The following is a 24,950-nucleotide window of genomic DNA, read 5'->3' as shown; positions in this document are numbered from 1 at the left end:
AGCAGGACAGTGGGGGTCCGGCAGAGCCGGGTGACAGCAGGGTGACAGCAGGGTGACAGGGCAGGCTCGGCCCCTCGCGGTGTGCTTGTGCCGCAGGTCTGGCAGGGGTGTCTGGGGACTCCCGGCGCTCAGCTGCTGCCCCGTCCCGGCGCCAGGGACTCGCAGGCTCCCGGGGCAGGGGCTGCCTGGGTCTGTCCCCTTGCTGATCCCCGCTCCCGGGCTGAGCGCGCCAGGTTGTGCCGCTCCTCCAGCAGCTAAATGGTTAAGCCCGGATGCTCTTTCCACCCCGGCTCTCCAGCCCCAGCCCCGCTGCCGCCCGGACCAGCGCTCTCCTGGGCAGGTTGCTGGTCCGGGGCCAAGGGGAGGGCCACGCCGGCGGGCAGCCTTTGTCCCAGGAGCGGGCTCCCGGCTCCAGGTACGCGCTGACTCCGGGGCGAGCGCTGCGGGGCCGCAGCGGCGGCCGGAGCCGCCGGGGTGAGCGGGGCAGGCGCCGGGGGCAGCCCGGACCGGGGCTGCTGCCCCTCGATGGAGCTGGGCTGGGAGCGGGCCCTGGGCAGCAGCGGGGCCGGCGCTGGGGAGAAACGCGGTCCGTGGGCTGGTGGGGCTGGACGAGAGGGCTGGACGGCCACTCGCCGTACGAGGTGCCCAGGTGCAGGGGGCAGAGGGGCATGGAGGGGACAGGGACCAGGCATGGAGGGCACTGCCAAGCCCCAGCGCTGGCGGGAGGTGGGATGCAGGGAGCTGCTCTGCCTGGCAAGAATGCTCCTGGCACCCACTGTCACCCTCTTAGAACCTTCAGAGTCCTTTCGACTTTCAAATCCCAAATGTGCCCAGTGGGAAGTCAGCCCCCTATTGTCCTGAGCAGCAGGCAGTTTAGATCCAGCAGTGGCTCTGACCCTTTTGTCCCAATTTTTGAGGCCCTGCTCCCTGTGCACGAGGGATGCTGCAAGTGAGGGATGTCCCACAGGTGTTTGTCAAGCCCTTTGTCATGCCCAGCCCTACACAAACAAGTGCAGCCCTGGGCCAGGTTTGGACTGGCACTGTGCAGCATCGTGCTTCCTCTGCAGCTCTGGAGGCATCAGCACCACCTTCCTGCCCTGCTGCTGCCTGGACCTGCACGGGTGGTAGCAGGTATTGGAGCTGCCAGCCCCGGGATGCCACAGAAGGCCTGGGCAGATCAATCAGCTTCTCACATTTCTCCCCACCCACTGGGCTCCCTTCCTGTTCCCTGCTCTCCTCCCTGGGAGATCTGGCTCTGTGCTGCCTTTGGATGCCTCCTGTCCAGTCAAAATGGGAATTAGTCCCTACCAGAGCAGGAGGAGCCCGTTTCCCACCCTCTCCTGCATGCAGGACGGTGCAATTTATCACCAATTCATGTCCTTCCATTGCGCAGTGCCTGGGACAGAATTTTCCAGGATGTAGGCTGGGCTGGGGACTTTTGCCATTGCTTTGTTTGTTACCTGGAGCAGATGAATCACATCCCAATGGCACAGTTATATCTGGGCACACTCCAGCAGGGCTGGTAGGACTGAGAATGTGACAACTGGGGACATAGTTTAGTGGTTATCGTGGGGGTGCTGGGTTAATGATTGGACTCTGAGATCACTTTGAATCGATGACCATTTTGATATCTCAAAAATGTCCTTAATGTTTCCCTGTTTCTAGGACAGGGATTTATCAGCTACTTCCATATTATCTCTTTTGGCCATAACCACTGTAGACAGAAGGCTCCTGGCTGTACGATAAGGTCTAATAAGGGATTTCAGTAGCCCTGTGTCCCATGACATGGGCCAGAAGAATGGCTGCTGTTCATTGTTGTGCATCTCATGCCACACAGGAGATTGGTCACTCTTGTTATTGCCAGAGATGCTGACTCCAAAATAGGAATCAGCATCTCCTTTGACCTTGCCAAAGTTCTTTCCTCTCCACTGACCTGGGAAAAGGGCAGGGGAATTTCTCAGGGGTTTTATGCATTCACAGGAGAATGGTGTAGCCAAATGACAGCTCCAGGTTCCACCCAAAGCCCTGGTGGGCTTAAACCACATCTCTGGGCTGTGCCCAGGGCTCTCAGGACAGCCGCAGTTTTTAGCTGGACTATGAAGCGAGGTCAGCCTGGCTCCTGGCAGGCATCCTGCCTGTGTGGCTCGTGGCAGGGGGTAGGGCAGTGCAGGAGGAGGAGGGAGAGCTGTGCATTTCGAAAAGCACATCTGGACCGGCTGTGGGGTGCTGAGCACGTGCACATCTCACCTGCCCTGTCACAGAGACCCAGACCCTTTGCTTTGCTACAATTTCTTAGGGGTGTCTGGGGGCTGTTTCTGCTGGGGGCTGTTTCTGCTGGGAGCTGAGCTCTGGGCAGACACATGGGGAGTGTTCCAGTCCCCAAGGGCCATCGCTGTGGGCATTCCAGCCCAGCTACGGGCTGTGTGTCAGATCGGCAGCAGCTGCCTGCCTCTCCCCTCCTGCCTGCCCTTGGGGCTGCAGGAGAGGCGCAGGGATCACAGCAGGCACGGACACTGTCCCTGGGTGTCTCTTACCTGCTCTGGCATCAGCAAGAGCTGGGCCAGGCAGGAGACACACAGCTGGAGGTGCTGTTTCCCTGCCTGGAGCAGAGAGGACCCTCTCAGGGACAATCTGGGCCTGCTGGGCAACAGATGTGGCCTGGTCCCAAGTGTTGTGGGATGAGTTTTGAGGTGGCAGCATGTGGGTGCAGGAGGGATGTGGCTCTGCACCCCAGAGGGGATGGTCACACTGGGACCCTGCCAGGCCACGATCCTGCTCCCAGCTTGGAACTCCAGCTAGCCACAGCCGGGCTTCCCCCAGTGATGCTGCTGTGAAGGAAGATGCTGACTTGCCAGCCAGGCAGCAGCTTGAGCAGGGCAGAGGGCTGGGGTCCAGGCTCAGAGGGACCTGAGGGGCTGCAGGTGAGAAGGCAGTGCTGAAAATGCTGTGCTGAAAATCCTCCAAGGAGAGAGTGCTGAGAACAGGAGGGTGTCCCAACCCTGAGGCTGCCAACAGCCCTACTGGGATGGGTCCAGAGGAGCCTATGGATCTTATCCTCTTCCATGCTAAGAGCAGCCATGCAGCAGAGAGTGGTTTCATTGTCAGGGAAGGGGAAAGTCCCGTATCCATCCATGAGGTGTGAGCTGGGGGCTGGGGCTGTCCTTGCAGGTCTGAGGAGGAATGGGCTCCAAAGCCAAAGCCATCGCAGGTCTCCTGGCAGCCACCTGTGTCTGCAGCATCATCGCCCTCATTCTGAGCGTCGTGAATGTGAAGGATGTGTTTCTTCCCCCCAGCACCAAGGTAGGGTCCTCAGGAGGAGCACAGCTCTCACTTGGCTGCTGGCTGCCTGCTGGGTGTTGGATTTTGCCTGGGTTTCAGGCAGGCTGTGCTGTTTGTCACCAACATGGGGACAAAACTCTGCACAAACTGGGGTGGTCTGGCTGAGTTTGGTCACTGTGCCTGGCCCCACAGCACATACAGCTTTTTCATCCCAGAGCACTGCCAGGGGCTTGTGATGGATCCTTGTCCCCAGCACAGCTGGTGATGGCAATGCCACCCGACTTTTTCTGTCCTGGTGGCCACCAGTCTTGTTTGGCCACTCAAGGCTCCCCTGCCCACTGGGAGCTGGCTCTCCTGGAGCTTCTCTCGCTCTGCAGTGGGTGATGCTGCTCTGCACCCCTGACACCCCATGTCCCCTGTGCCTCCCCAGTATGGTCTGGTGTTTGACGCTGGCTCCACACACACGTCCCTCTACATCTACCGGTGGCCCGCGGACAAGGAGAACGGCACCGGCATCGTCTCCCAGGTGGAGGCCTGCTCTGTGTCTGGTGAGTGTGCCAGGATCTGTCCTCCCTCTCCATGCCCAGCTCGCCGTGGGGGCTGGCTGTGTGGCTGTTCCACACAGCAAAGCTGATTCATGCCAGGTGTGGTAAGCAGTAATTTATTTATTGGGCATTTTTAAATACCCACAGGGGCATTTATTCCTATTGCAAAAGTGCTGCCAGGCTTTGGCACAAGGACAAGTCTCTCTGGAGGAAAGGACTAGGCTAGAGAGTGGATCTAGGGTCAGATAAATGGTACATGGAGCTGGGCTCAGGGTGGCAAAGGCCACCAGGCCAGGGCAGAGGTGCTTGGGCGAGAGGGCTCAGAGCTCCCCTTGCCCTTGTGTCCCGCAGCAGCGGCGGCGAGGCAGTTACAGGTTAACTGCAAAGGTCTGGCTGAGGGCAAACTGTAACGCAAGGGGTGCCTGGGTTAATGTCAGTCATTGAGTGCAACGCCCCCGGGAAGATAAAGAGGGAGATTTCCACCCCAGAGCCTGTCCCTGCCCACTGCAGGACCATGCTGGGTTCTCAGATCCAGTGCCAGCCTCTAAAAATAGGGAGGCTGTGCAAAGGCAGCCCTGTGTGCCTATCAGCTCCACATGCCCTTGCAGCAGGGTGCAGGAGAGCCTGCCCCTTCCTCAGGGAAATGGGCAACAGCTCTGTTTGTCCCCGGGTCCTGCAGGACTGGCTGGCCATGCCCAGCAGTTCAGCCTCCCCGGGATCAAGTGTGTGCTCAGCATCCGCAGCCACAGCCGCGGCCCTCCCGCTCTGTCCAGAGCAGGAGTTCCTGCGGCTGTCAGGGCGTGTGGCTGCGGCACCCGCAGCCTCCTGGCAGGACAGCTCCGAACACGAGTCAGGGTTGGGCCTGGCAAGGTTGGGACTACCCGGGGTATGCAACAAAAAAAGCCCAGTGGCGTTTCTGGGTGGACATGTCCCCTGCTGTGCTGTCCTTGCGGGTGGCACTGGGCTCCCTCCATCACCGCTTCCCTCTGGCAGGACCCGGCATCTCCAGCTACGCAGACAACCCCGCGGGGGCCGGCGCCAGCCTGAAGCCTTGCCTGGACAGGGCCATGAAGATCGTCCCGGCCGAGCAGCAGCGGGAGACCCCCACGTACCTGGGGGCCACGGCCGGCATGCGGCTGCTGAGGTACCGGCACTGCCAGGCTGGCACCGCCCGCCCTGCCCGGCGCTCCTGCGCCGCAGCCGGGGCTGGCGCTGGGGCACACGGGCTGGGGCAAGGGGCTGCTGCCCGGCCAGGCCGTGGCCACGGGCAGAGCATCCCTGTCTGCAGTGCCGTGGGGTGCCCGGAGAGCCGCTGGCCGTGCCCAGGGGACAGCCCAGCCCTCTGCAGCCGCAGCCTGGCAGCAGCCCCAGAGGGGATGAGCCCCTTGGCCGGACTGGCGTGAACTTTGCCGGTGCTCCAGCAGAGCCCGCTTTTAGGGAGCGCTTTTAGGGAGAGTGCCAAGGCGCCGGGTGAGGGGTTTGGGGTTTGCAGGAGCCACCTGCAGGCAGGGCAGTGCTGGGGAGATGTCTGCGAGCAGCTCCTTGGCAGGGCACCGGAGCCTCTCGCTGCCAGCGCGGCTCCCAGAGCTGCCAGCCGGGGCCTGCAGCCCCTGAGGGGTTTGTGCCTTTGCTGGCAGGATGGAGAACAGCACCAAGGCCGAGCAGGTCTTTGCCGAGGTGTCCAAGGCCATTGGGGAGTACCCTGTGGATTTCCGCGGAGCTCGGATCCTGACGGGGAGCGAGGAGGGCTCCTTTGGCTGGATCACTGTCAACTACCTGCTGGAGACCCTGGTCAAGGTGCAGCTCGGGGAGAGGGCAGGGCAGGGGGAGCGGGGAGAATGTCCCTGTCTGAGCGACAGCCAGGGTGCCTTATGCCCAGAGGAGGGAAGAAGGGGGCTTTGGGGCACTGGGCAGCCAAGCAAATGTCCCCCGCTGTGGTCGTGGGCTGCAGACTCAACCCCATGACTGTGATTAACAGGATCTTTGTGTCCAGCTCAGCCTGGCCCTGTGGAGTCCTGTGCTGACACACGGGCGGATTTTGGGATCACAGGGATACGGCAGCGGCGTCAGCCTCCGGGTGACAGAGTTGCTTTTTCCCTCCTCCAAGTGTCTAGATCCCAGCAGATGTGCAGCAGCCAAGAGGCCCCACCTCAGTGCTCCGTGGAAGTGTCTGTGGGATGAGGAGGATGTGGGCAGGCAGGGGTCAAACAGGGAGCCAGGAGCACGTGGAAGGTGCCTCTGGGGCTTCGGAGGCCAAAGCTCCTGGAGGGAAGGGAGCGTGAGTGTGAGTGGCTGCAGCTCAGCCTGACCCCTGCTGTGTGCTGGGCCAGTTCTCGTTTGCAGAGAGATGGGAACATCCCCAGGACACCGAGGTGCTGGGAGCTCTGGACCTTGGCGGTGCCTCGACGCAGATCACCTTCCAGCCTGGGGTGCCCGTGGAGGACAGGAACACGTCCGTGTTCTTCCGGCTCTACGGCACCAACTACTCCCTGTACAGCCACAGCTACCTGTGCTACGGGCAGAGCCAGGCCCTGAAGATGCTGCTGGCAGCCCTGCACCAGGTGCCACGGGGCGCGGGGGCTGCTCAGCCGTCTCTCAGGGCCATGGGACATTCCCGCAGCAATGTTGGGTGTGCCTGTGGGCAAAGAGTTGGGAATTGGCAGAGGCTTGGATTTTATCTAGGGAACCCCCAGATTCCCTCATTTGGGTGGAAGGAGGTGGTGGTTGCCAGCCAGGGCTCCCTTCTCCCCCTGTCTTGACATGGAGTGGCATTTTTGTAATTTCCCAAGCCCGGCTGTACCCGCAGGGTTTTTGCTGTCGCCATTCTCTTGGCCTCGCTCCATTGCTGCCCAGAGAGAGGTTTCCCAGCACAGTCCCTGCACAACTGCCCGGGACAGAGGCAGAGCCCCGTGCTGTGGGAGCCGGGGATGCTCAGGGAGCTCACAGCTGGGCTGCATCCAGTCCTCCTGGGGTGTAGGTCCTGCCTTTTGGGATGGGCTGTGGGAAGGGTTTCAGTGCACCCCAGCCCCATTAATGGCTCCATCTCTCTCCAGGCCAGCTCGAGTGCCCAGATCTCCCACCCCTGCTACCCGCAGGGGTACCAGGAGAACATCACCGTGGCTGAGCTCTACGACAGCCCCTGTGTGCGTGCACCCAGCTCAGCCAGCCCTGCCCTTGTCCTCACGGTGACGGGGACAGGGGACCCAGCCGCGTGTGGCACGGCCGTGCAGAGACTCTTCAACTTCAGCTGCGGGGCGCAGTGGCCGTGCGGGTTCAATGGGGTGTACCAGCCCCCCGTGCGGGGACAGTTCTTCGTAAGCAGCTCCGTCCCCACGCCTGGGGGGTGATGACAGAGACTGGGAATCTCGTCTGCCACTGATTATGGAAAGGGGTCGGGCGAGAGTGATCCTCAGAGCTGGTTCCATGTGCAAACCTCTTCTATGCTGGGAGGCGGCTTCTGCCTCCTGCCATGTCCCAGCCTTCGCTGAGGGAAATGGGAAGGCCCTGTCTGAGGGAGCATGTCTGAGCTAGCTCAGAGGGCAAGAGCAGCCCCACAGCTGTCAGCCAGCCCTGAGACTTTCTGGTAGACCATCGGGGGGTGCCAGATGCAGAACCCTGGGAATTACTTGGGACTCTGTCCCTGGGCAAGAGGGGCCCCTGGGTCTTTTTTCAGGTGAGGCAGGAGCTGTGGTTTTCACTATGTCCCCTTGTCCCCCAGGCCTTTGCTGGGTTCTACTACACCTTCGACTTCCTGAACCTGACCCGCCAGCAGTCTCTGAGTGATGTCAACACCACCATCCTGGCCTTCTGCAGGAGGAACTGGGCAGAGGTGAGAGCCCTGTGAAGGGCAGCCAGGAGCCTTGTGCTTGTCCTGTCCCAAATCCCTGCCCTCAGAGCACAAGCCCTGCTGTTCCCTGGGCTAGGGAGGGTTTCTGAGCAGCTCTTTCATTCCCTGTTGCACCGTGTCCCTGATGGCCCCACAGCTGGTGCAGAGCTTCCCGCAGGATAGGAAATACCTGCACACCTACTGCTCCGTGGCCATTTACATCCTGACGCTGCTGCTCAATGGCTTCAAGTTCAACGAGCACACCTGGAGCAACATCCACTTCAGCAGGCAGGTAAACACCTGTGGGCAGGGGAGAGGATGGACATGTTCAGGAGCAGCATCTCTGGAGCTCTCATTTCTATGTGTCCCTGTTTCATGGCTGCTCCCCAGGGATCCCAGCAGAGCTTCACTCTCGCTTATCCACCGCCAAACCTCTGACCCAGCTCATGGCTCACTTTCTCTGCTGTGGATGTAACTGATTTTACAGGGGTCAGGGAAAAGCAGAGCAGGATTTGTCCACTTTGGTCTCTGATGTTGTTATCAGAGAGGTGATGGTGGCCCCATGACCGCTTTGAACCAGAGCATGGCCTGGCCAGAATATTTCCAGGATGAGAGGAGACAGCCTCAAGTTGTGCCAGTAGCAGCTTAGTTAGGTACTAGGACATTTTTTTTCATGGAAAGGGTCAGGCTTTGGAACAGTCTGCTCAGAGCAGTGACCATCCCTGGAAGTCACCATCCCTGGAAGTGTTCAAACAATGTGTGGATGTGGTACTTGAGGACACATCGTAGTGGTGAACATGGTGGTGGTGCTGGGCTGATGGTTGGACTCGATGGTCTGAAAGGTCTTTTCTGACCTTATGGATTCTGCAGCCAAATTAGAAGGATTATGGGGATGGAGGAAAGCGCAGATCCGAAATCATGTGCAAGTCACAGAGGCACACCTGGATCAGAGCAGTCATCCATGTTCAGCTGTCCCTTAGCCCTGGGGAAGGGGGGGCAGGAAAGCTCTTTGTGCAGCTGCTGCTGGCAAGATCAGGTTCAGCACAGCCTGGTCCCTGTGAAACGGCAGCTGGGACAGCTCACGGGAGAGCTGCCCCTGAGCCCCTCACACCGAGCTGCTGGTGCCTGGCAGAGGTACTTTGGGATGATGCCACGTGCTGTCTCCCCTCAGGCAGCAAACACAGACATCGGCTGGACGCTGGGCTTCATGCTGAACTTCACCAACATGATCCCTGCCGAGGCTCTGCGGCACGTCAAGGGCCACCAGCCCGGCCTGTGGGCAGGGGCTGTCTCCTTCCTCGTGCTGGCCATCGTGACAGGCCTGGTGGCCGTTTTCCTGCACTGTTTCTGGAAAACAAAGTAGCTCCCAGCCTCCTGACTAGAGGCATCCTGCCCACTAAACCAGGCAGGGAAGTGGTGCAGAAGAGGTGGAAAGTGGAGAAGAATGAGGGCATTAGACCCATCTCAATTGCTCAGGAGATCTGACTGGGTCATCTCTGTGAATGTTGAAGATGACAAAGGTGTCTTGATCTCTCTCCAAGAGGAAGACTCCTTTAATCTGACTGCCAAAACCTGACTGAGACTTGCTGGCTGGCTGAAGCCAGAAAAATTCAAACTAGAAATAAAATCAGTTTTGTTTTTCAAATATGAATGTCACCGCTCAGCCTAGCACAGTTTCCTTGGCATTCCCAGTCCTGCTGGGCTGCTCTTCCAACAGCCCTGGGAGGCAACTGCCAATGGAGAGCTGTGGTGGGCACCTAACTCTGAGCAGAGAGATGACATCATCTGTATCCTGCCGTGTGCAAGATGTGCAGTATTTTTGTAGTATGTGACAGAATCTCTTCCCAAAGACACTGTCAGCTGTCTTTAAAAATACTTACTGGCATATCTCAGCAGAAAAACACAAGTGGAATTTGATTTAAGAGTTGCCAACTCTGGTGCAGGGTTTATTTTATATTCAAGTTACATAGCCAAGTTTTGTCAAGACACCAAATCCAGAACAGGTTCCAGCTCCAGGCACTTGAGTGTTTTATTTAGATCAGCAGAGCCCAGCCCAGCCCAGCTGCAGGAATTGGACAGGGCTTTCAGGCCTTGCAGCACAGCCCAGCACTGCACTTCCCAGCCAGCCCTTTTCCCAGGGCCTCCAGGCCTCTCCCCCAACCCAGAGCTGCTCTGACAGTGGCTTTCCACAACTGCCTCTTCTCTGTGCTCCAAGATCCCACCTTGGATTTAAGGCTTAAGAAAAGTGCCCAAGGCATCTGGCCAAGAATGGTCAGGTCCATAGGGTATTTGCTATGGAAGATGGTGGTCCTAACTCATGGTGTTATCCCATGAATCCCACTGCAAAGTGGTTCCAAAAGCCTTTGGAAAGAGCAGCACCTCTGGCTGGTGGAGATAAGGTTATGTGACCTGAGGGCCTGGGGAACAGGGCTCTGCCCCCTGCTCCCAGCCAGCCACCCTTGGCTTTGGGAGTGAGGCTCAGCCTTCCCAGCCTAAACACAAGCAACAAGGGAGAGGGAATGAAGACTTCCAGCCAGGGGAACCTCCTCCCACCCAGAGGAACATCTTCCTACCCAGAGGAGCTGACACATGGACAGTTCCCACAGCCAAACCCCAGATCGCTCTCCCTGCTCTCTGCTCTGCACAGACACATCTTTGGCAGTGTAAGCACAAGGTAAAAATGCCAGGTCTGGGAACAGGCTGTAGGAAATGCCATCACTGCTGGAACTGACCCCAGTGTGGGAGATATCCACTGTCCAGGTACAGCAGAGCTCCTGGCTGGGGCACAAATGAGCTGGGACCAGTGTCTCTCACCCCTGGGGGTGCAGTCAGGCAGAAAAAGGCTCCTGTTTGCTATAGGAAGCCACAGCTGGCCTGGGTAGCAAAGCATTTGGGGAAGATGCCAGTCTTGCCATTGCAGTGTCCTTCCAGCCAGTCCTCGTTCACTGGAAAACATAAAGGAGTAGGAATGAGCCCTGGCCCATATGAGTGGGGTTAGTGAGAGTTTTCATGTCTGGAATCTGCAAACTGCAAATCTGCAAACACTGCAAACCCAGTGCAAGCCTGTAACTCCTGAGAGTATGAACCTGAGACAGAACTGGAGAGGCCATGTTTTCCCCAATCCACCCCCAGAGCAGACTCCAAAAGCCTGGCCCAGCAGCAGGACTGGAGAGCTACCTTCAGAGAGGATATCCAGCACATCTCCCTTGCTGAACTCCAGGTCCCCCGGTCCCTGTGCCAGGTAAGAGTGCTGAGCCAGCATCCGGTAGAGAACAGGTCTGCCCGAGTGGGAGTCCGAGTCCTGGAGGGAAAAGCCAGCATGGAGGCTGCAAGGCAGAGCAGAGGCTGGAGCCCAGCCCAGCACAGACGTTGTCCCAGCCCACGTACCTGGCAGCAGAGCGTCAGCCTGCCGTCCGTCAGCTGCTGCCACACCTTCCCCAGGTCCTCCTGTCCTGACACTGTCCCCAGCTCTGTGCCATCCGGGAGCCTGTAGCTGCAAGGGCTCATTAATGCTGACCAAATCATCTCCTCTAAAGCCAAGCCTGGAGGCAAGCCCAGCCCTCTGCCACCCTCAGTCTTCACAGTCCCCTTTGCAGGCCAGCTCTGAGCTTGTCCCCTTGCACAGTGACATGGGGCCACCCCCCTGCTCAGCAGGCAGAAATGGCACTGTGGGGAGTCACTGTCACCTCCTCACACACTAACTTGAGGGAAAGATCCTAAACTGTCCTGATGCTACTGTGCGTCCCAAGGGGTGTCACAGCCAGGGAGACCCCACCCCAGGATCTTCTGCCTGACTCTGCATTGATCCGTGTTACTGCAAAGGCTGAGCCAAGCAGGAGAACACCCAGTATGCAGCAGCTGCATCTACACAGAGTTTTTCCTTCTGTTCCCCTGTTTTCTTGACAATGGTACAGTTTCCTAGGAAAGATCCTTTAGGCTTCCAAGGCTCATAGAATGACAGAATCATAGAATGGTTTAGCTCGGAAGGCCCTTAAAGACCATTTAGTTCCAACCCCCTGCCATGGGCAGGCAAGCTTTCACTACACCAGGTTGCTCTGAGCCCCATCCAATCTGGCCTTGAACAGCCCCAGGGATGAGGAGTCCACAATCTCTGTGGGCAGCCTGTGCCAGGGCTTCACCACTCTCATATGAAATAATTTCTTCCTAATATCTCATCCAACCCTGCCCTCTGTCAGTTCGAAGCCATTCCTCCTTGTCCTATCACTCCATGCCTTTGTCTTAAGTCCCTCTCCAGCCCTCCTTGAGCCCTTTATGTACACTGGGAGGGGGATTACAAGAGGAACGGCATGTGCTTCACCACGGGGATCACGCTGCTGCCTAACCCAAATGCCGAGGTGAGGTTTGCCCTCAAGGCAGACCGTGTGCCCACATCTCTGTTGGATCTGGGGCTTCGGCCCTGGATAAATGTCCCCAGGAGCCCAGAGGCAGCTGGATGCGGGTGTCCAACGAGGGCAATGGCTGCTGCCCCATCAGCCCCACAGCCCGTACCTGAGCGTGCCCCGCTGTGCCAGCTGAGCGAGCCGGTCCCGCAGCAGGGCCCGCAGCGCCGGCAGGGCCGGGGGCTCACCCGCCCGCAGCACCAGCGAGCACTCGCAGCGCGCCCGCAGCACCGCCGGCCTGTCCGCACCCAGGGAGGCCTCCCCGCGCCTCGGGGGCACCTGCAGGGACACAGCGTCGGTCAGAGCGGAGAATCGGAGTATCCTGAGCTGGGAGGGACCACCGGGATCGTCCAGTCCAGCTCCCGGCCCTGCACAGACACCCCAACAATCCCAGCCTGCGCGGTGTCCAAACGGGGGGGAAGGGACAGCGGGGTTTTCAAAGACAACTGCCTCTTGCAAAGTGGGGTGCAATGCGTGTGCACAAGAACTCTGATGTGTTTGGTGCTCCTGGTGCCTCGGAGGGTGGCAACAGGTCACCCTTGGGCTGTCTTACAAAGTGGGATGGTCGCAAACTGGGAGGAAAGACCACATGGGGGCTTCTGTTTAGAATGGGAAAGGAGGAAGGTTTTTCCCTGGTGATTTGGGAGCAGCTCAGGAATTTTGGGCAGGAGTCTTGCACTTTTCGCAGCCCTGGTCTCCTGAGGCTGTGCCAGCTTCAGCCTGTGGAGCACCTCACCTCGGAGTCCATGTGGGCACTGGCATCACCAGCAGAGGCATTTTCTCCCCCAGGAGGATCTGCAGAACAGAACACGGACAGGGGAAAAGCCATGCAGTCAGCAGAGGCTGCGGTGGGGCCAGCACCTCCCCACACCCCCCAAAGAGCAGCGTTTGGGCACAGCCTCACCCACTGAGGGCTCTGCCCAGGGTTTACCTGGCTTCTGCTTCGCATGGAGGCGGCTGGGAGGCACCTGGGCAGGAGGAAGCGGAATCCCAGTGCTGATCTTCTGCAACAGAACAGCATCAGAAAGGAGACAGCAGAAAACACGGGAGCTGGACAAGGCTGGTGTGTGACAGGCTGCAGCCAGCTGCAGATTTGTGGGGGTAACCCTGGGGAGAGCCCCACGGAGAGAAGCTCATGGAATGGTTGGATGAGGTGCAGCACTCAGGCTCCTGTGGGCAAAGGTTTGTGGACACTTCCTTGGCGCCCTACTCCCTGCTGGGTTGGTGGTGGTTGCTCACACCATACTGAGGCCTCTCCCCACCTGGGCTGCTTCACAGTGACACATCCATGGAGCAAATGCCCAAGTGTGTGCCAGGGATTCATTTGGAGGGGGAAAAAGAGCAATTTAAAAAATCATAGCGACATCAGAACAACCATGTGCTTGAAAAATCCCTCACAGGAAATGGGGGCTGAGCTGCACCTTTGCACACTGGGCTCAGATGGAAAATGATTGGGATTATGTGTGGCTATGCCTGTGGTGGAGCTGGGAGATGAAGTTCTCCTGAGTCAAACAGATTTTTCCTACTCCTAACTCTTCTGTTTTTCCCACATAAGAGCATCTGGTCTTCTGTCAATAGTCTCAGTGTTTCATACTCTCCAGTTGTCCCATCCTGTGATAATCTTACAGATAAATGTCCCAAATGTATGTCTTGGTCCCTCCCTCCTCCTGGTTGCAAGGTTGCCAGCTCACCCATTTATCCATCCTTGAGGCAGGCTCCAGGAGAGAGCTCGGGATGTGCAGCTTCTGCAGAGGGACACAGAGCAGAGCAGGGTGAGAGAGGAGCCCAGTGACCCCGCCCAGCCCCAGCACTTCCTGTCACCCTACGGCCACACCAGTGTGCCCAGGGGACCCGGGGTCACCCCCAGCCACCCCAGTGCCCTGTGCTCAGAAACTGCTGGACAGATTCCAAGGGTCCTTCTGCAGCTTTTCCTGCTGGGAGCAGAGCTGCTGCTGGAGTGGCTGCAGTGGAACAGGCGAAACACCCACCCTGCTCCCAGGACAGATGCTCAGGCAGAGAGCAGCAAGGATGGCCAGGGATACCAGTCCAGCAGCATTTCTGCATCTTCTGACAATCACTGCTGCTCATTTCAACTCAGCATTGCAATTTTTTTGCTGACAATGCTTTTTTTTCTGTCGAGAATCTATTTTTATTTTTTCTACATTGAATTTCACCCAGCACTTCACTGAGCAGTCAACTGGCACATCCAAATACTTGTGTAACTGTTCTCTGTTAGCTCCAGATGCTTCAGGCTCTATCCCTATTCCTGTGTCACTTAGGAATATGCTAAATGCTGATGTCACAGAGGATTTGCTGTGGGGATATCTGTTCTTTTTAAAAATGAAAGGAAGAAAAACCTGTTCATTTATACCCAACCTTTAATTCTGTATTTTTACCAGTCCTCAGAGAGCTGCCTCTCTTGCTCAAACACCTCACTGGTTTATAGTAGTCTTATGAAGAATCTTGTGACTTTTTTTGAAAGATAGGCAGGTAATACATTCACTGAACCCAATCCGGGTATAAAATGGCTCTTTCAAAAACTGAGGTAAACAGGTGAGAAATGGCTTCTGCCAACAAAAGATCTTCCATGTTGTATTTATCTGTTTCTATTCAGCCTCTTTACCCTACAGCTCCCTGGCCTGCAGGAAGATGTCAGCTTTGCTGGGCTTTAAGTCCTTAGGTCTTCTCTAGAGCCCGTCATAAAACCTGCCTGCACAGCTGAAACCCTCCCCAAAGCTCCCCAAAGTTCATTTAACAGAGGCAGTACAGACCAGGTAAGGACCAGCCCATCTCCTCTGCTCCATCAGAGCTCTCAGGGGACAAATCCTGCTCTAAATGGTGGGCCTTGGTGAGGTCTGGTGTCCTACAACTCCACAATAGGATCCCCTATGGTGGAGAGCCTGAAAGCCACCCCTGTGGATCTACAGAGATGAATGGCAGAGGCTGGTGAGAGCCCAGTGCCAGGAAATCTGGGGGGTGTGGAAAGGAGCTCCTGAGCTCCTGCCCTGCCCTGCAGGGTAGCACAAGGACTGTGCTCAGGGGGCTGTGTCCCCCACCTGTCCCCAGGGCTGCATCCCCCACCTGTCCCCGGGGCTGTGTCCCCCCCCCCCATCCCCAGGGCTGTGTCCTCCCCTGTCCCCAGGGCTGTGTCCCTCTCCTGTCCATGGGGGCTGTGTCCCCCCTGTCCCCGGGGCTGTGTCCATCACCTTCCTCCAGGGCTGTGTTCCCCCCATCCCCAGGGCTGTGTTCCCCCTGTCCCCAGGGCTGTGTCCTCCCCTGTCCCCGGGGCTGTGTCCCTCACCTGTCCCCGGGGCTGTGTCCCCCCTGTCCCCGGGGCTGTGTCCCTCACCTGTCCCCGGGGCTGTGTTCCCCCTGTCCCCGGGGCTGTGTCCCCCCTGTCCCCGGGGCTGTGTCCCTCACCTGTCCCCGGGGCTGTGTCCCTCACCTGCCCGTCGTGGATGGCCGTGGCCCAGCCGTCTGCCCCTCTGCTCAGCACAAACACCAGGCTCCCGGCCGCCACCTCCGGCCCCGCCGGCTCCTCGGGGCGGTACCGGGACACCACTCGGTGGTAGCCGGACTCGGCATCCCTGCGGGGAGAGGAGAGCACTGCACCGGCCTGGGGCGCTGGTGCTGATGGCTCTGAGCCGCCACACTGCACCAACCCCAGTGGCACGGGCTCTAAGCTGGGGGTGTTGGGAAATCGTGATTTCCACTGCTGCTCCTCGGGGAGCAAAAAAGCAAAACTGGGAGCAAAAGGGGCTTGAGAAACACTGATTTGCCAAATGCAGCTGCATTTTCATTGTACTGATAAACACTGTCAAGATCAAAACAATTATTCAACTCAGCCCTGAAGTATTGCTGGTACAGTATCACCAAAACAAATTCCTTCCTTGGGGTTTGAACGTGATCTTGGCTCAGGACATTAGGGCTGGTAGTGAGTATTTGGAATTGTCCTGGGAATTATGATGGGAAAGCTGAACATCCTCTGCCACAGACCTGGGCAGGTGCCACAACCTCTCTGCTTCCATTCCCCAGCCATGCCACGATCCATGCCTGTCTCCCAAGACACTCAAGTCCTGCAAACTGCCCAGAGGCTCTTGCAGGGATGCAGAGGACCTGCAGTGTCCCTTGCAGCCACAGAAGCCTTTGTACTTCACTCCACCCCTGGTGAGAAGTGGGCGTGGAGCCCTCGGAGTCTTACACAAAGACTCTGGAGAACAAAAGACTTTCTGAACAGTAGTGAGAGAAGGGTTAGACCGAGGTGGGACTGAGCACTCACCGCAGAGCATCGGGACTGGGTTCATAAAAGCCCTGTTTCTGTGGGAGAAACAACAGGATCTGTTTGTAACAGTGCCTCCTGCAGCAGCAGTGCCACCTTATCTCCTGACTGTGCCATTTCATCTTTATTCTTGACCCCATTTGTCACTCCACACCACCCAGAAAAAGTCTGCTGCTCCACATCTTACCAGGATGCATCTTCTCTTCCTTACCCTCCCTCTTTATCTCATCAGGAAGTAAAAAAATCTCTTCCCCCTGCCCTGGTTCCAAGGAACTCCCAGCACAGTGCAAGGCAGCTGTGCTCACACGGACACATTTACTGAAGTGATGAGCAGAGACACGCTGAGCACAGCAAAGCACTGCTGTTTCGACATGGTGAGGAGTCAAAAATGCCTCTTCAACGGGCTGGAGATTCCCATCACTGAGTGCCTTACAGCTGGTGCTGAGCCTGGTTCTGAACATCCCCATGGATGCAAGCTGGTATTGCACTCGTTTTTCCAAGAGTCCACTCCTCCCCCGATGGTGTTTGGATCTGAGCCCCCTTCTGGAGCTCTGTGACAGCTCCATTCCTCCTTTCACAGCCCTGTCCTGCTCACCTGAGGCCTGAGAGGCTCGAAGCCAATGTACTCATCGTTGGGAATGACGGATGAGATCACCTGTCAGAGAACAAAGCAATGAGTGAATCTTTGCTGGACGAACAGACCCCCAAACTTCATCCAAGATCATCTGCTCAGACCTGTTTCCTTCTGGCATCCCAAGGTCAGGCAAAGTGTAGAGCTGTGCACACAGTGGGAGAGGCAGAGCTGGATTCCCAAGACACCTTCAACCATTTGTGTCCCATTTTTTTCAGTCTTTCCAAGGTTTCTTTAAAAGTATGTGAATTTATTACTTTCCCTTTCCTTTATTAGTTTTGGAGCTCTCTGTCCTGACTGCACTGGTCACAGAAGGGGTCAGAGAAATTCTCTGCTGCCTTGAATTAAGGGATGGGACAAAGCATTTGTCCCCCAAGTGCCCACCTGTCCCACTGGGAACGCAGGACTGAGCAGCAGCAGGCTGGGACAGTGTGCCCCTCTTAAAAATATCATTGTCAGCAAAAGGGCAACCACAGGTTCCCAGAGAACCTGCTCAGCCCTTTCAGACTTTAAAGTGACCAGGATTGGGAAGGTATGTTAGTGCCAAAGTGCATTTTTTGGCAGAAGGGGTGGCAATTCTAACAAATTTGGCTTCTGTGTCCCAGCTGTCTGGACTGGCTGCAAGCACTGCCCATCCTGCTCTGGGTCCCCCCACATCACTGCTCTCTGGAGATGGCAGAGGCAGGATTTTTTCTGCTGCTGTTAATCTTGACAATTATGTGCCTGTTACCTTGGGTTTACCCAGGAAATCTTTTGAATCCAGCTGCTCAACTTCCTTCTTTCGTGGTCTGAAAAGCTCCCCGAGAGGAACCAGCATGGGCTCTAAAAACAGGTGGTCCTGGGGTGGGGAAAGCAGGCAAAGGAAAAGCCATCAATTCATACTGAATGAAACATCAGAGCACTGAAAAGCAAATACAGCTCAGGTGTGCAAGAGCAGCTCCAGGAAGACATTGGGGCAAAAATTTCGGCTGTGACCTCAACAAAGGCCACTCAGGCTCCACAAAAGCAGGAGCAAACTGAGAGCTCAGCAGCCCCTCACCAGTGTGGGGGCAAGGACTGACACTGCTGGAATGGGGTGGGTGGGAAGGGTGCAGTGCAGGAAAGTTTATTAAACAAATCTTCTAAACAGCTTTTCTATTTGACTTCAAATGTTTTCTCTGTTCAGCCACTGAGTAGCCTGCTAATAGCAAATATAAACAATACACTAGAAAAGCACTAATGTGATGCCAGAAGAGATGGTCAGATTAAAAACAAAGCATGAAGGTAGAAAACTAATGAATCCATCAGGAAGAGCAAATCAGAGATTTGCAAATGTTTCCAGATCATAAAGGAGTCTAACAGGAAATTTTTACTTAGAAGCAGCCCTAGAAACACTTTCACACCCTACTTGAGCTCCAAAAGTGATTGACATCAATATCTGAGCTTCCACCAATTGTTCCTGAGGCCAAAGGGACTCAAAAAAAGTCAGCCAGTGCCATGAAAAGGGAGACTCTCCAGACCTGCACTTGAAACACTGCACAAGGCAACTGGTTTTGCAGGACAAGCACAAATGGAACTGAGCTCCTGAACATTAGGGACCGGGAAGCAACGTCCCCAGCCTCAGAGGTCATCCCAAAATTCTCCACTATGGTGTTTCTGGGCAGTGAAGCACCTGGTGCTGATGGAGTTCCTCGATCACCTGAGGCACTGGTTCAGCAGAGCACCATGTGCAAATGGCTTAGACTGTGTTAGCAGGTGGCCAGGCAGGTGGGTGGATGGCAGGAACACTCAAACAGACAACTTTCAGCAGAGATCCCTGAAGGGAAGCCCGATGCACGCCCAGGAACTCACGGAGGTGGCCTTACCTGCACCCGCTCAAGGGCCAGCTCCAGGATTGCTGTTCTTCTTTCAGGTCTCCACACAACAGCCTTCTCTAGGGTGACTCTGGCCTCTTGCCACTGCTGCAGGTGGCACTGCACTGCTGCAGTGCTGTACAGCACCTGGAGTGGGCACAGGGAAGGGACTCAGAGGGCTGGGACCAAGGGACACCCAACAGATCCTGCTGAACTCAGCCCAGAAACAGGGACAGGCACTGAAATATCACAAATGCAGCAACAGGAGAGGTGCTCTGAGCAGCATAGCTGGGAAAACTTCACAATCAGAAAGTAAAAAGATAAAAGCTTGGGTGTGCTGGAGCTGCTGGTCAAGGTGAGGAGAGACATGGGGACAGCAGGTGAAGACTCTGGTACCACACATTTTAAATCTGATCCTTCCTGCATCTGAAAGGCCAGGAAGCTTTTCTTGGGTTTCTTTCTGCATGCAAATACATAATGGCTTTTTAATTGACTCCTGTCACTGCAAAATAACTGAATTGAAACTACTTCATGTTGCAGTGGGCTGTGAATGTGCGAATTGTCAACTGTAGCTTGTCACCCTTCAGCAGCATGTCAGTGTGTTCCTGGGGAAGCGCAGGCTGTGGGAGTGCTGCAGACAGGGTGTTGGGGAGCTGGGGTCTATTCTGAGAGTGGGAGATCTCTCCCTGTCACTGGCCAGCACTTGGTGTGTGGGAAAGCTGCTGGGCCACAGGCAGAGCGCTGTCAAACAGCTCCTTATCTCCTGTGATAGGGTTATCAGCTGGGAATTGAGGTGTGTACCTGGCCGAATGCCCTGCCCAGGACAAGGCTGGAGCTCACAGGATGCTTTTCCTTTACTCCTTAATCATGGCAGTAGAAGACTCTGTTTGGGAGAGTGGGGAATGGCGACCCAGAACATGTACAGGAACTGCAGGGACGGGCCCTCCTGGGGAGGCGAGGCAGCAGCCCTCACTCTGTCAGAAGTGCTACAGCCTTGCAAGAGGCAAACATTTCTGGGTTTGCAAACCCTGCATGTATCTCCCACGAGCAGGTCAGCTGCAGCACATGAGAGGCCACACACGGGGAAAGCTGATGGCACAATTCTGCTGGAAGATGATGTTTGTGGATTTTGAAGGATGAGCTCCTGGTCAGAAGGAGATCCAGCTGAATCAGGATGCTGATCCCAAGTCAGGAGGGCCAGCACGGTGCCAGCACTTGTCCTGGTGATGCCTGGAGTGAGGGGTTGTGTGTCCACAGCAGGAAGGGCCCCAGCCTCCTCAGGACACTCCTGAGCCCTGCCCCTTTCCCAGGGAACTGCTCACTGCCAAGAGAAGGCAGCGCCGTGGCACTGAAGCTGTTAAAGCCAGGGAGGTTTGGGTAATACCACGGATGCCAGGGATAGCTTCCTCCTGCCAGGTATAAGGTGCATGAAAATTGCCCGAGATGCTTGACTGGAGTTACACAATGACTCCTCACTCTCACGGAAGTAAGGAGTTAAATCCTCTTTCCTGTATCCGCCTTTCAGTCTGTGCCTGTGGACTCAGAAAAAACTAATGACCCCTTCCAGTAAAGGACAGTTTCTAGGAATCCTTTGCATATGTCCAAATATTACAAAAATTTACAGTCAGTTCAGATTTTGAGCTTCCTTGAACAGGATGTGGCAGGCTGGCTCTGTGTGGCAGTAAGAGGTGCAGGATGAAGCACTACAGGGACAAACAGGGTGTAAGTTCATGCATAGAAGGAATATTAAGATCAGTTGCTGCAGCTGGAAAGAGGCTTCCACGCACCTGAATTATGCATTATGCATCAGCTCTGTTCTCATCTGTCAGTGTTTCAACCTCTCTCAGCTCTTAGAGCTGAGGAGCTCATGAAACTGATGTGTATTTACATGCATGGAAGTGTAAATACTACACAGAATCCCAAACTGGTTTGGGTTGGGAAGGACCTTAAAGCTCCCAGTTCCATCCCCAGTTCCTTCCATAGACCAGTTTGCTCCAAACCCTGCCCAACCTGGCCTTGGACACTTCCAGGGATGGGGCAGCCACCACTTTGTCTACATATAGAGAAGATAAAAAACCCTCAACATACAAATTCCTGTGCACCTCCTCTGAACAATTACACTTTTCAAACTGCATCATTTGCTAAACTTTCCAGAGATTGTGTTGGTTTACAACTTTTATGATTAAGTTACTTTTAAAAAAGTGCAAGCAGAATTTTTTTACAGTTCTAATGTAGTTTCTTGAAAAAGTCTTGTGTCACTAATGCCTGCTACTGACACCCCCAACAGCGTGGAAGGACTGCTGAGCCAGGCTGACTCTTACCTCCCAGGCATAGAGGATGTGCCTCAGCCCCAGCTGCTTGTAATCGATGAAGGGATTTTGTCTGAGGTGACTGAAGGCCATGTGATAGTCAGAGAGAGCTTCTTCATACCTGCAACACAGAGGTAGCACAGGAAACTGAGCCTGAAAAAGCTGGAGACTGTTTAAGAAGCTCAAAAATCACACTAGCAAGTAACACGTGTTCTGCTCTGCAGCCTGTGCAGGGAGAGCTGCACCAGACACGTGTCACCTTTGTAAAGAACAAAGATTATCCACTGCTGGGAGCTCCTTGCCTGTCCCAGCAGGTGTCCCAGGAGGATCGAGGGCTGGAAACCTGGCTGATGGGGAGCAGGGAGGGCACACACATGGCCAGAGCATCAAAATTGAGGAACTTAAGATTTAGAACCTCAAAATTTAGAAATATAGAGAACCTCTGAGGATAAGGAGGGAATTTGTCTGAATTTACACCAGATATGCAACTGAAATCCACGCAGGTGCCCACTGAGGCTGCAGGTGGTGAAAGGAAGGGTCCAGGAAGGGCTGTGCAGTGGGCACCCAACCAAGAGAAGGTGCCCAGGTGGGTGTGGGTGGGTGGGAGCAGCTTCTGATGAAGGAAGGAGCCCGGGAGTGCTGGAGGCAGCTGCCAGCTGTGCTGCCCCTGCAGTGGCTGTGCTTGGGGCACGTTTGCTCTGCTGCTGGTGAAGCAGCTCCAGAGAGCCCTGCCCGGGGCTCCACCAGCCCCAGGCACAGCCCCTCCACTTGAGAAGCCAGAACTGCTCACTTTAACTCCCTCCCAGAAATAAAGACAGGCATTTTGTGGAGGTTAAGGTCTGGAAAATATGAGGAAAACAACAGGAAAGAAAATAACTGAACTCAAAGGTAAGATCAGATCTATAAAATACTTCACCCAGCTCGTTGAGGAGGATGTCACTGTGATTTAACTGTGATTGTGGAAACAATGAGTAATCAATCCCATGACACTTCTGGAGCAATCTCAGTATTTTATCAGTGAGACTGAGATCAGGCCCCCGAAGTCTGCTGGCAGGAGAGTGTGCAGGCTGCATTTTTAGGAAGGCCAGACTCATGTGAAGCCACACCAAGCAGCACAATTACATTTTTTTAATTCCCAAAGAAAATCTGAATGGCAACATAATATTGTGGCATCCAGGAGTCTCTGTGTGTGTGGGACAGCAACGTCATGTGTCAGCCACCCCTGGGACCCCAGAGCTGTGCAGCTCTTATCAGAGATAAGACTTGCTGACCTGTGACAGGGTTTCCAAGGCCAAGCAGACCCTGTGAACCTTGTAAGGTTGCTGGAAGAAGTGAATTTTGGAATCAAAGAATCATTTAGGTTTAGGAATAAAGCAGGACTGAAAGGAGAGAAGCAAAGACTGTGCTGGCCGTGCACTTCACTCACATTTCCAGCTGCAGGTGGACAAACCCTCTCTGGAAGTAGCCCACAGCCAGGGAGTTGTCCTTCGCAATGGTTTCATTGAATGCCTGAGGAGAAAAGCACAGGCACATCCCAAGGATCAGTTGGGATCTGTTCTGTCAGTGCCCAGGCACTCACACCCAGCCAGCCATATCCCAGCTGCCCTCATGGAGGCTATCCCTGGGCTCCTGCCCAGCTCTGAGGGGCTGGACACAGCTCCCAGTCATCTTTTGGGTCTTGGCTCTGTGTGAGCTGAGCTTCAGGTTTTTACCCCTCGTTGCTACAATGGACTGAACATAAACAAGCTGCGTTGGCCATCTGGCTTCTTAAAATGGGAAAACTGTAGCCTGAAGCAGAGTTTGCCAGAACAGTGGGAGCAGCGGGACTGGCCAGGCTGGGGAAGGCTGATGTGAGGAGTAAGGAAAGGGTGAGAGGGAGAAAGCTGCAGGGCTGCCCACAGTGGCCTCTAAGTCAGTACCTGTGCTTCAGGGTCACAGATAAATAGAGGTGAGTGCTCGCAGAGCTGGCAGCAGCTCGTGGTTCAGTGTGCTGGGAGAGCCGAGTGTCCTACTTCCCTTATCACTGCAGACACCACATGGAGATAGCAGCTCCTGAAAGCCCAGCCTTCCCTGACTCTGCCTGCACAGGGACAGCACTGCAGGGTGAAACCGTGTCTCCGTGACCCCGCACACACCTTGCTGGAACCGTCTGCCTCACTGGGCCATAAATGAAATAACAACCGTTGATCTACACAGAAGTAGAGCTGAGCTTCTTCCCAGTCGCTGCCCCTTGACTGGGGCTGGAAAGTCTCTCCTGGGCACCACTGCCATGTGCTCACTGTGCCCCAAACAGCCACTGCCCTGCCCAGGGCTCCACGGCGCTGCCCCAGCCCCTCCGGCACAGCCTCAGTTCTTCTTTACGCTGCTTGAGGAAAGGTTTAGCTGCATTTCCTCACTGCAGACAGACAGACGGACGGACGGAGGGATGTGCAGACATGCCAGGAGCTGTCACAAAAAGGCTTTTCCTCAGGGGACCTCCTCTCCCTTCCCAAGGGTGGTGGTTTTCCAGCACAGCAGCTTTGTTCTGGCAGTCTCCACCGCCAAGCAGCATTTTTGTACTTTCAAAACACACCCATCTCACGTCTAAATCCATGCCTACTGAACAGCTATTGGACAATCCTTTTCCTGCTTTGATTTAAAGCTACAATACATTTTAAATTTATTGTGCATGTCCAGTGGGTTGAGGTCTTCGCTTGGAATCAGGCTGCCTGAGCTCTAGAGGTGTGGTTTTCACATGATAATGAGCTAAATTCACCTAAAGGACATAATTTTAACTGATTTAGCTTAAGCAAAACTTGAGGTACATTGTTAGATGCAGTTTCTGGTATCTAATTTGAGAATTCTCTACTATCTTGTTTCAAAATTATTCTGCAACACTTTGAAATTTCCCACTTTTCTGGGTTTTCATAGTATTTAGAGAACCATGGAATCACAGAATCATTAAGGTTGGAAAAGGCCTCAGAGATCAAGTCCAACTTCTAACCCAGCATCACTGAGTTTACCGCTGACCCACGTCCTCAACAGTCACATCCACCTTTTTAACCTCAACCTTTTTAACTTTTCTAATATTCACTCTGCCAGATCTTTTCCTTGAACCAATCACCCTTCAACATCTCCACTCGCATTCCCGCTGGACGCGGAAACGCCGGATTTCAAATCCAGTTTCAGCATCACTCCCTCCGAGACGGACACGGGGCAGCCGAGCCGCCCATCCCCGGACCTCCCGTTCCCCCGGTGCTCGCCCGGCCCGCTCACCCTCAGGGCCGCCTCGGGCCTCCCGGCCAGCAGCTGCACGCAGCCCATATTGAAGCAGATCCTGGCCGGAGGCTCGGCAATGCCGCCGAAGGTGTCCAGGGCAGCGTCCCAGTGCCCGCGGTCCGCGGCCCGCACGGCCTCGTGCCAGCGCCGCACCAGCTCCCGGTACGCCATGGCGGGGCCGCGGGGCCCGGAGCCGCACCTGCCGCTGCCCGCCCTCACCTGCGCCTCACCTGCCGCGGCGGGGCGGGGCAGCGCGGCCACCTCTGCCCGCTCCGCTCCGCTCCTCCCCCGGCGGCGGGAGGGGACACAGAGCCCGGGAAGGGGTGGAGAGGGGGAACACGGAGCCCGGAATGGGACACGGACCGCGGGAAGGGGGGACACGGAGCCTGGGAGGGGACACGGACTTGGGAGGGGGTGGAGAGGGGGACACAGAGCCCGGGAGGGGACACGGAGCCGGGGAGGGCGGCGGGAGCCGGCGGGGCAGACCGGTGAGGGCGGCGGCCACACCTGAGCGGGCACCGGGGGGATGCTGCTCGCTGAGGGCACCACAGGACACCTGGCCAGCCGCCAGAAGCGAGCCCGCAGCCCCGG

The 24,950-nt window shown here is 56.0% G+C and overlaps 2 protein-coding genes across 6 annotated transcripts; one reads left to right on the top strand and one right to left on the bottom strand.

The window, feature by feature from the left end:
• The first annotated feature begins 322 nt into the window (after nt 1-322).
• ENTPD8 (ectonucleoside triphosphate diphosphohydrolase 8) lies at nt 323-9,301 on the top strand. Of its 2 annotated transcripts, none has more exons than XM_042052465.1 (10): nt 323-415; nt 3,169-3,300; nt 3,710-3,827; nt 4,818-4,968; nt 5,462-5,621; nt 6,155-6,385; nt 6,878-7,138; nt 7,543-7,653; nt 7,808-7,942; nt 8,822-9,301. In XM_042052465.1, the coding sequence occupies exons 2-10, from the start codon at nt 3,181-3,183 to the stop codon at nt 9,011-9,013; spliced, it is 1,479 nt and encodes a 492-aa protein (XP_041908399.1). In that variant the 5' UTR covers nt 323-415; nt 3,169-3,180; the 3' UTR covers nt 9,014-9,301. The 2 variants fall into 2 exon arrangements, with proteins under 2 accessions (XP_041908399.1, XP_041908400.1); XM_042052466.1 differs by having other exon boundaries at nt 396-474.
• Nucleotides 9,302-9,567: 266 nt separating this feature from the next.
• NOXA1 (NADPH oxidase activator 1) lies at nt 9,568-24,601 on the bottom strand. 4 transcript variants are annotated; one of them, XM_042052458.1, is made up of 15 exons: nt 24,357-24,601; nt 22,528-22,610; nt 21,114-21,222; nt 18,805-18,939; nt 17,691-17,798; nt 16,925-16,984; nt 16,330-16,367; nt 15,496-15,637; nt 13,742-13,795; nt 12,982-13,054; nt 12,787-12,845; nt 12,160-12,329; nt 11,038-11,143; nt 10,828-10,951; nt 9,568-10,595 (listed from the first exon to the last, which is right to left on the bottom strand). In XM_042052458.1, the coding sequence occupies exons 1-15, from the start codon at nt 24,528-24,530 to the stop codon at nt 10,504-10,506; spliced, it is 1,527 nt and encodes a 508-aa protein (XP_041908392.1). In that variant the 5' UTR covers nt 24,531-24,601; the 3' UTR covers nt 9,568-10,503. The 4 variants fall into 4 exon arrangements, with proteins under 4 accessions (XP_041908392.1, XP_041908393.1, XP_041908394.1 ...); XM_042052459.1 differs by having other exon boundaries at nt 12,982-13,051; XM_042052460.1 differs by lacking the exon at nt 24,357-24,601 and adding an exon at nt 23,021-23,583.
• Nucleotides 24,602-24,950: the final 349 nt, after the last annotated feature.

The sequence above is a fragment of the Corvus kubaryi genome, unplaced genomic scaffold, assembly GCF_017639235.1.
Source record: "Corvus kubaryi isolate FWS band 111438036 unplaced genomic scaffold, C.kubaryi_AGA036_p1.0 78, whole genome shotgun sequence".
NCBI lineage: Eukaryota > Metazoa > Chordata > Aves > Passeriformes > Corvidae > Corvus > Corvus kubaryi.
Note: the sequence above shows the minus strand (reverse complement) of the source record. Positions and strands in the feature narration are given on the sequence as shown.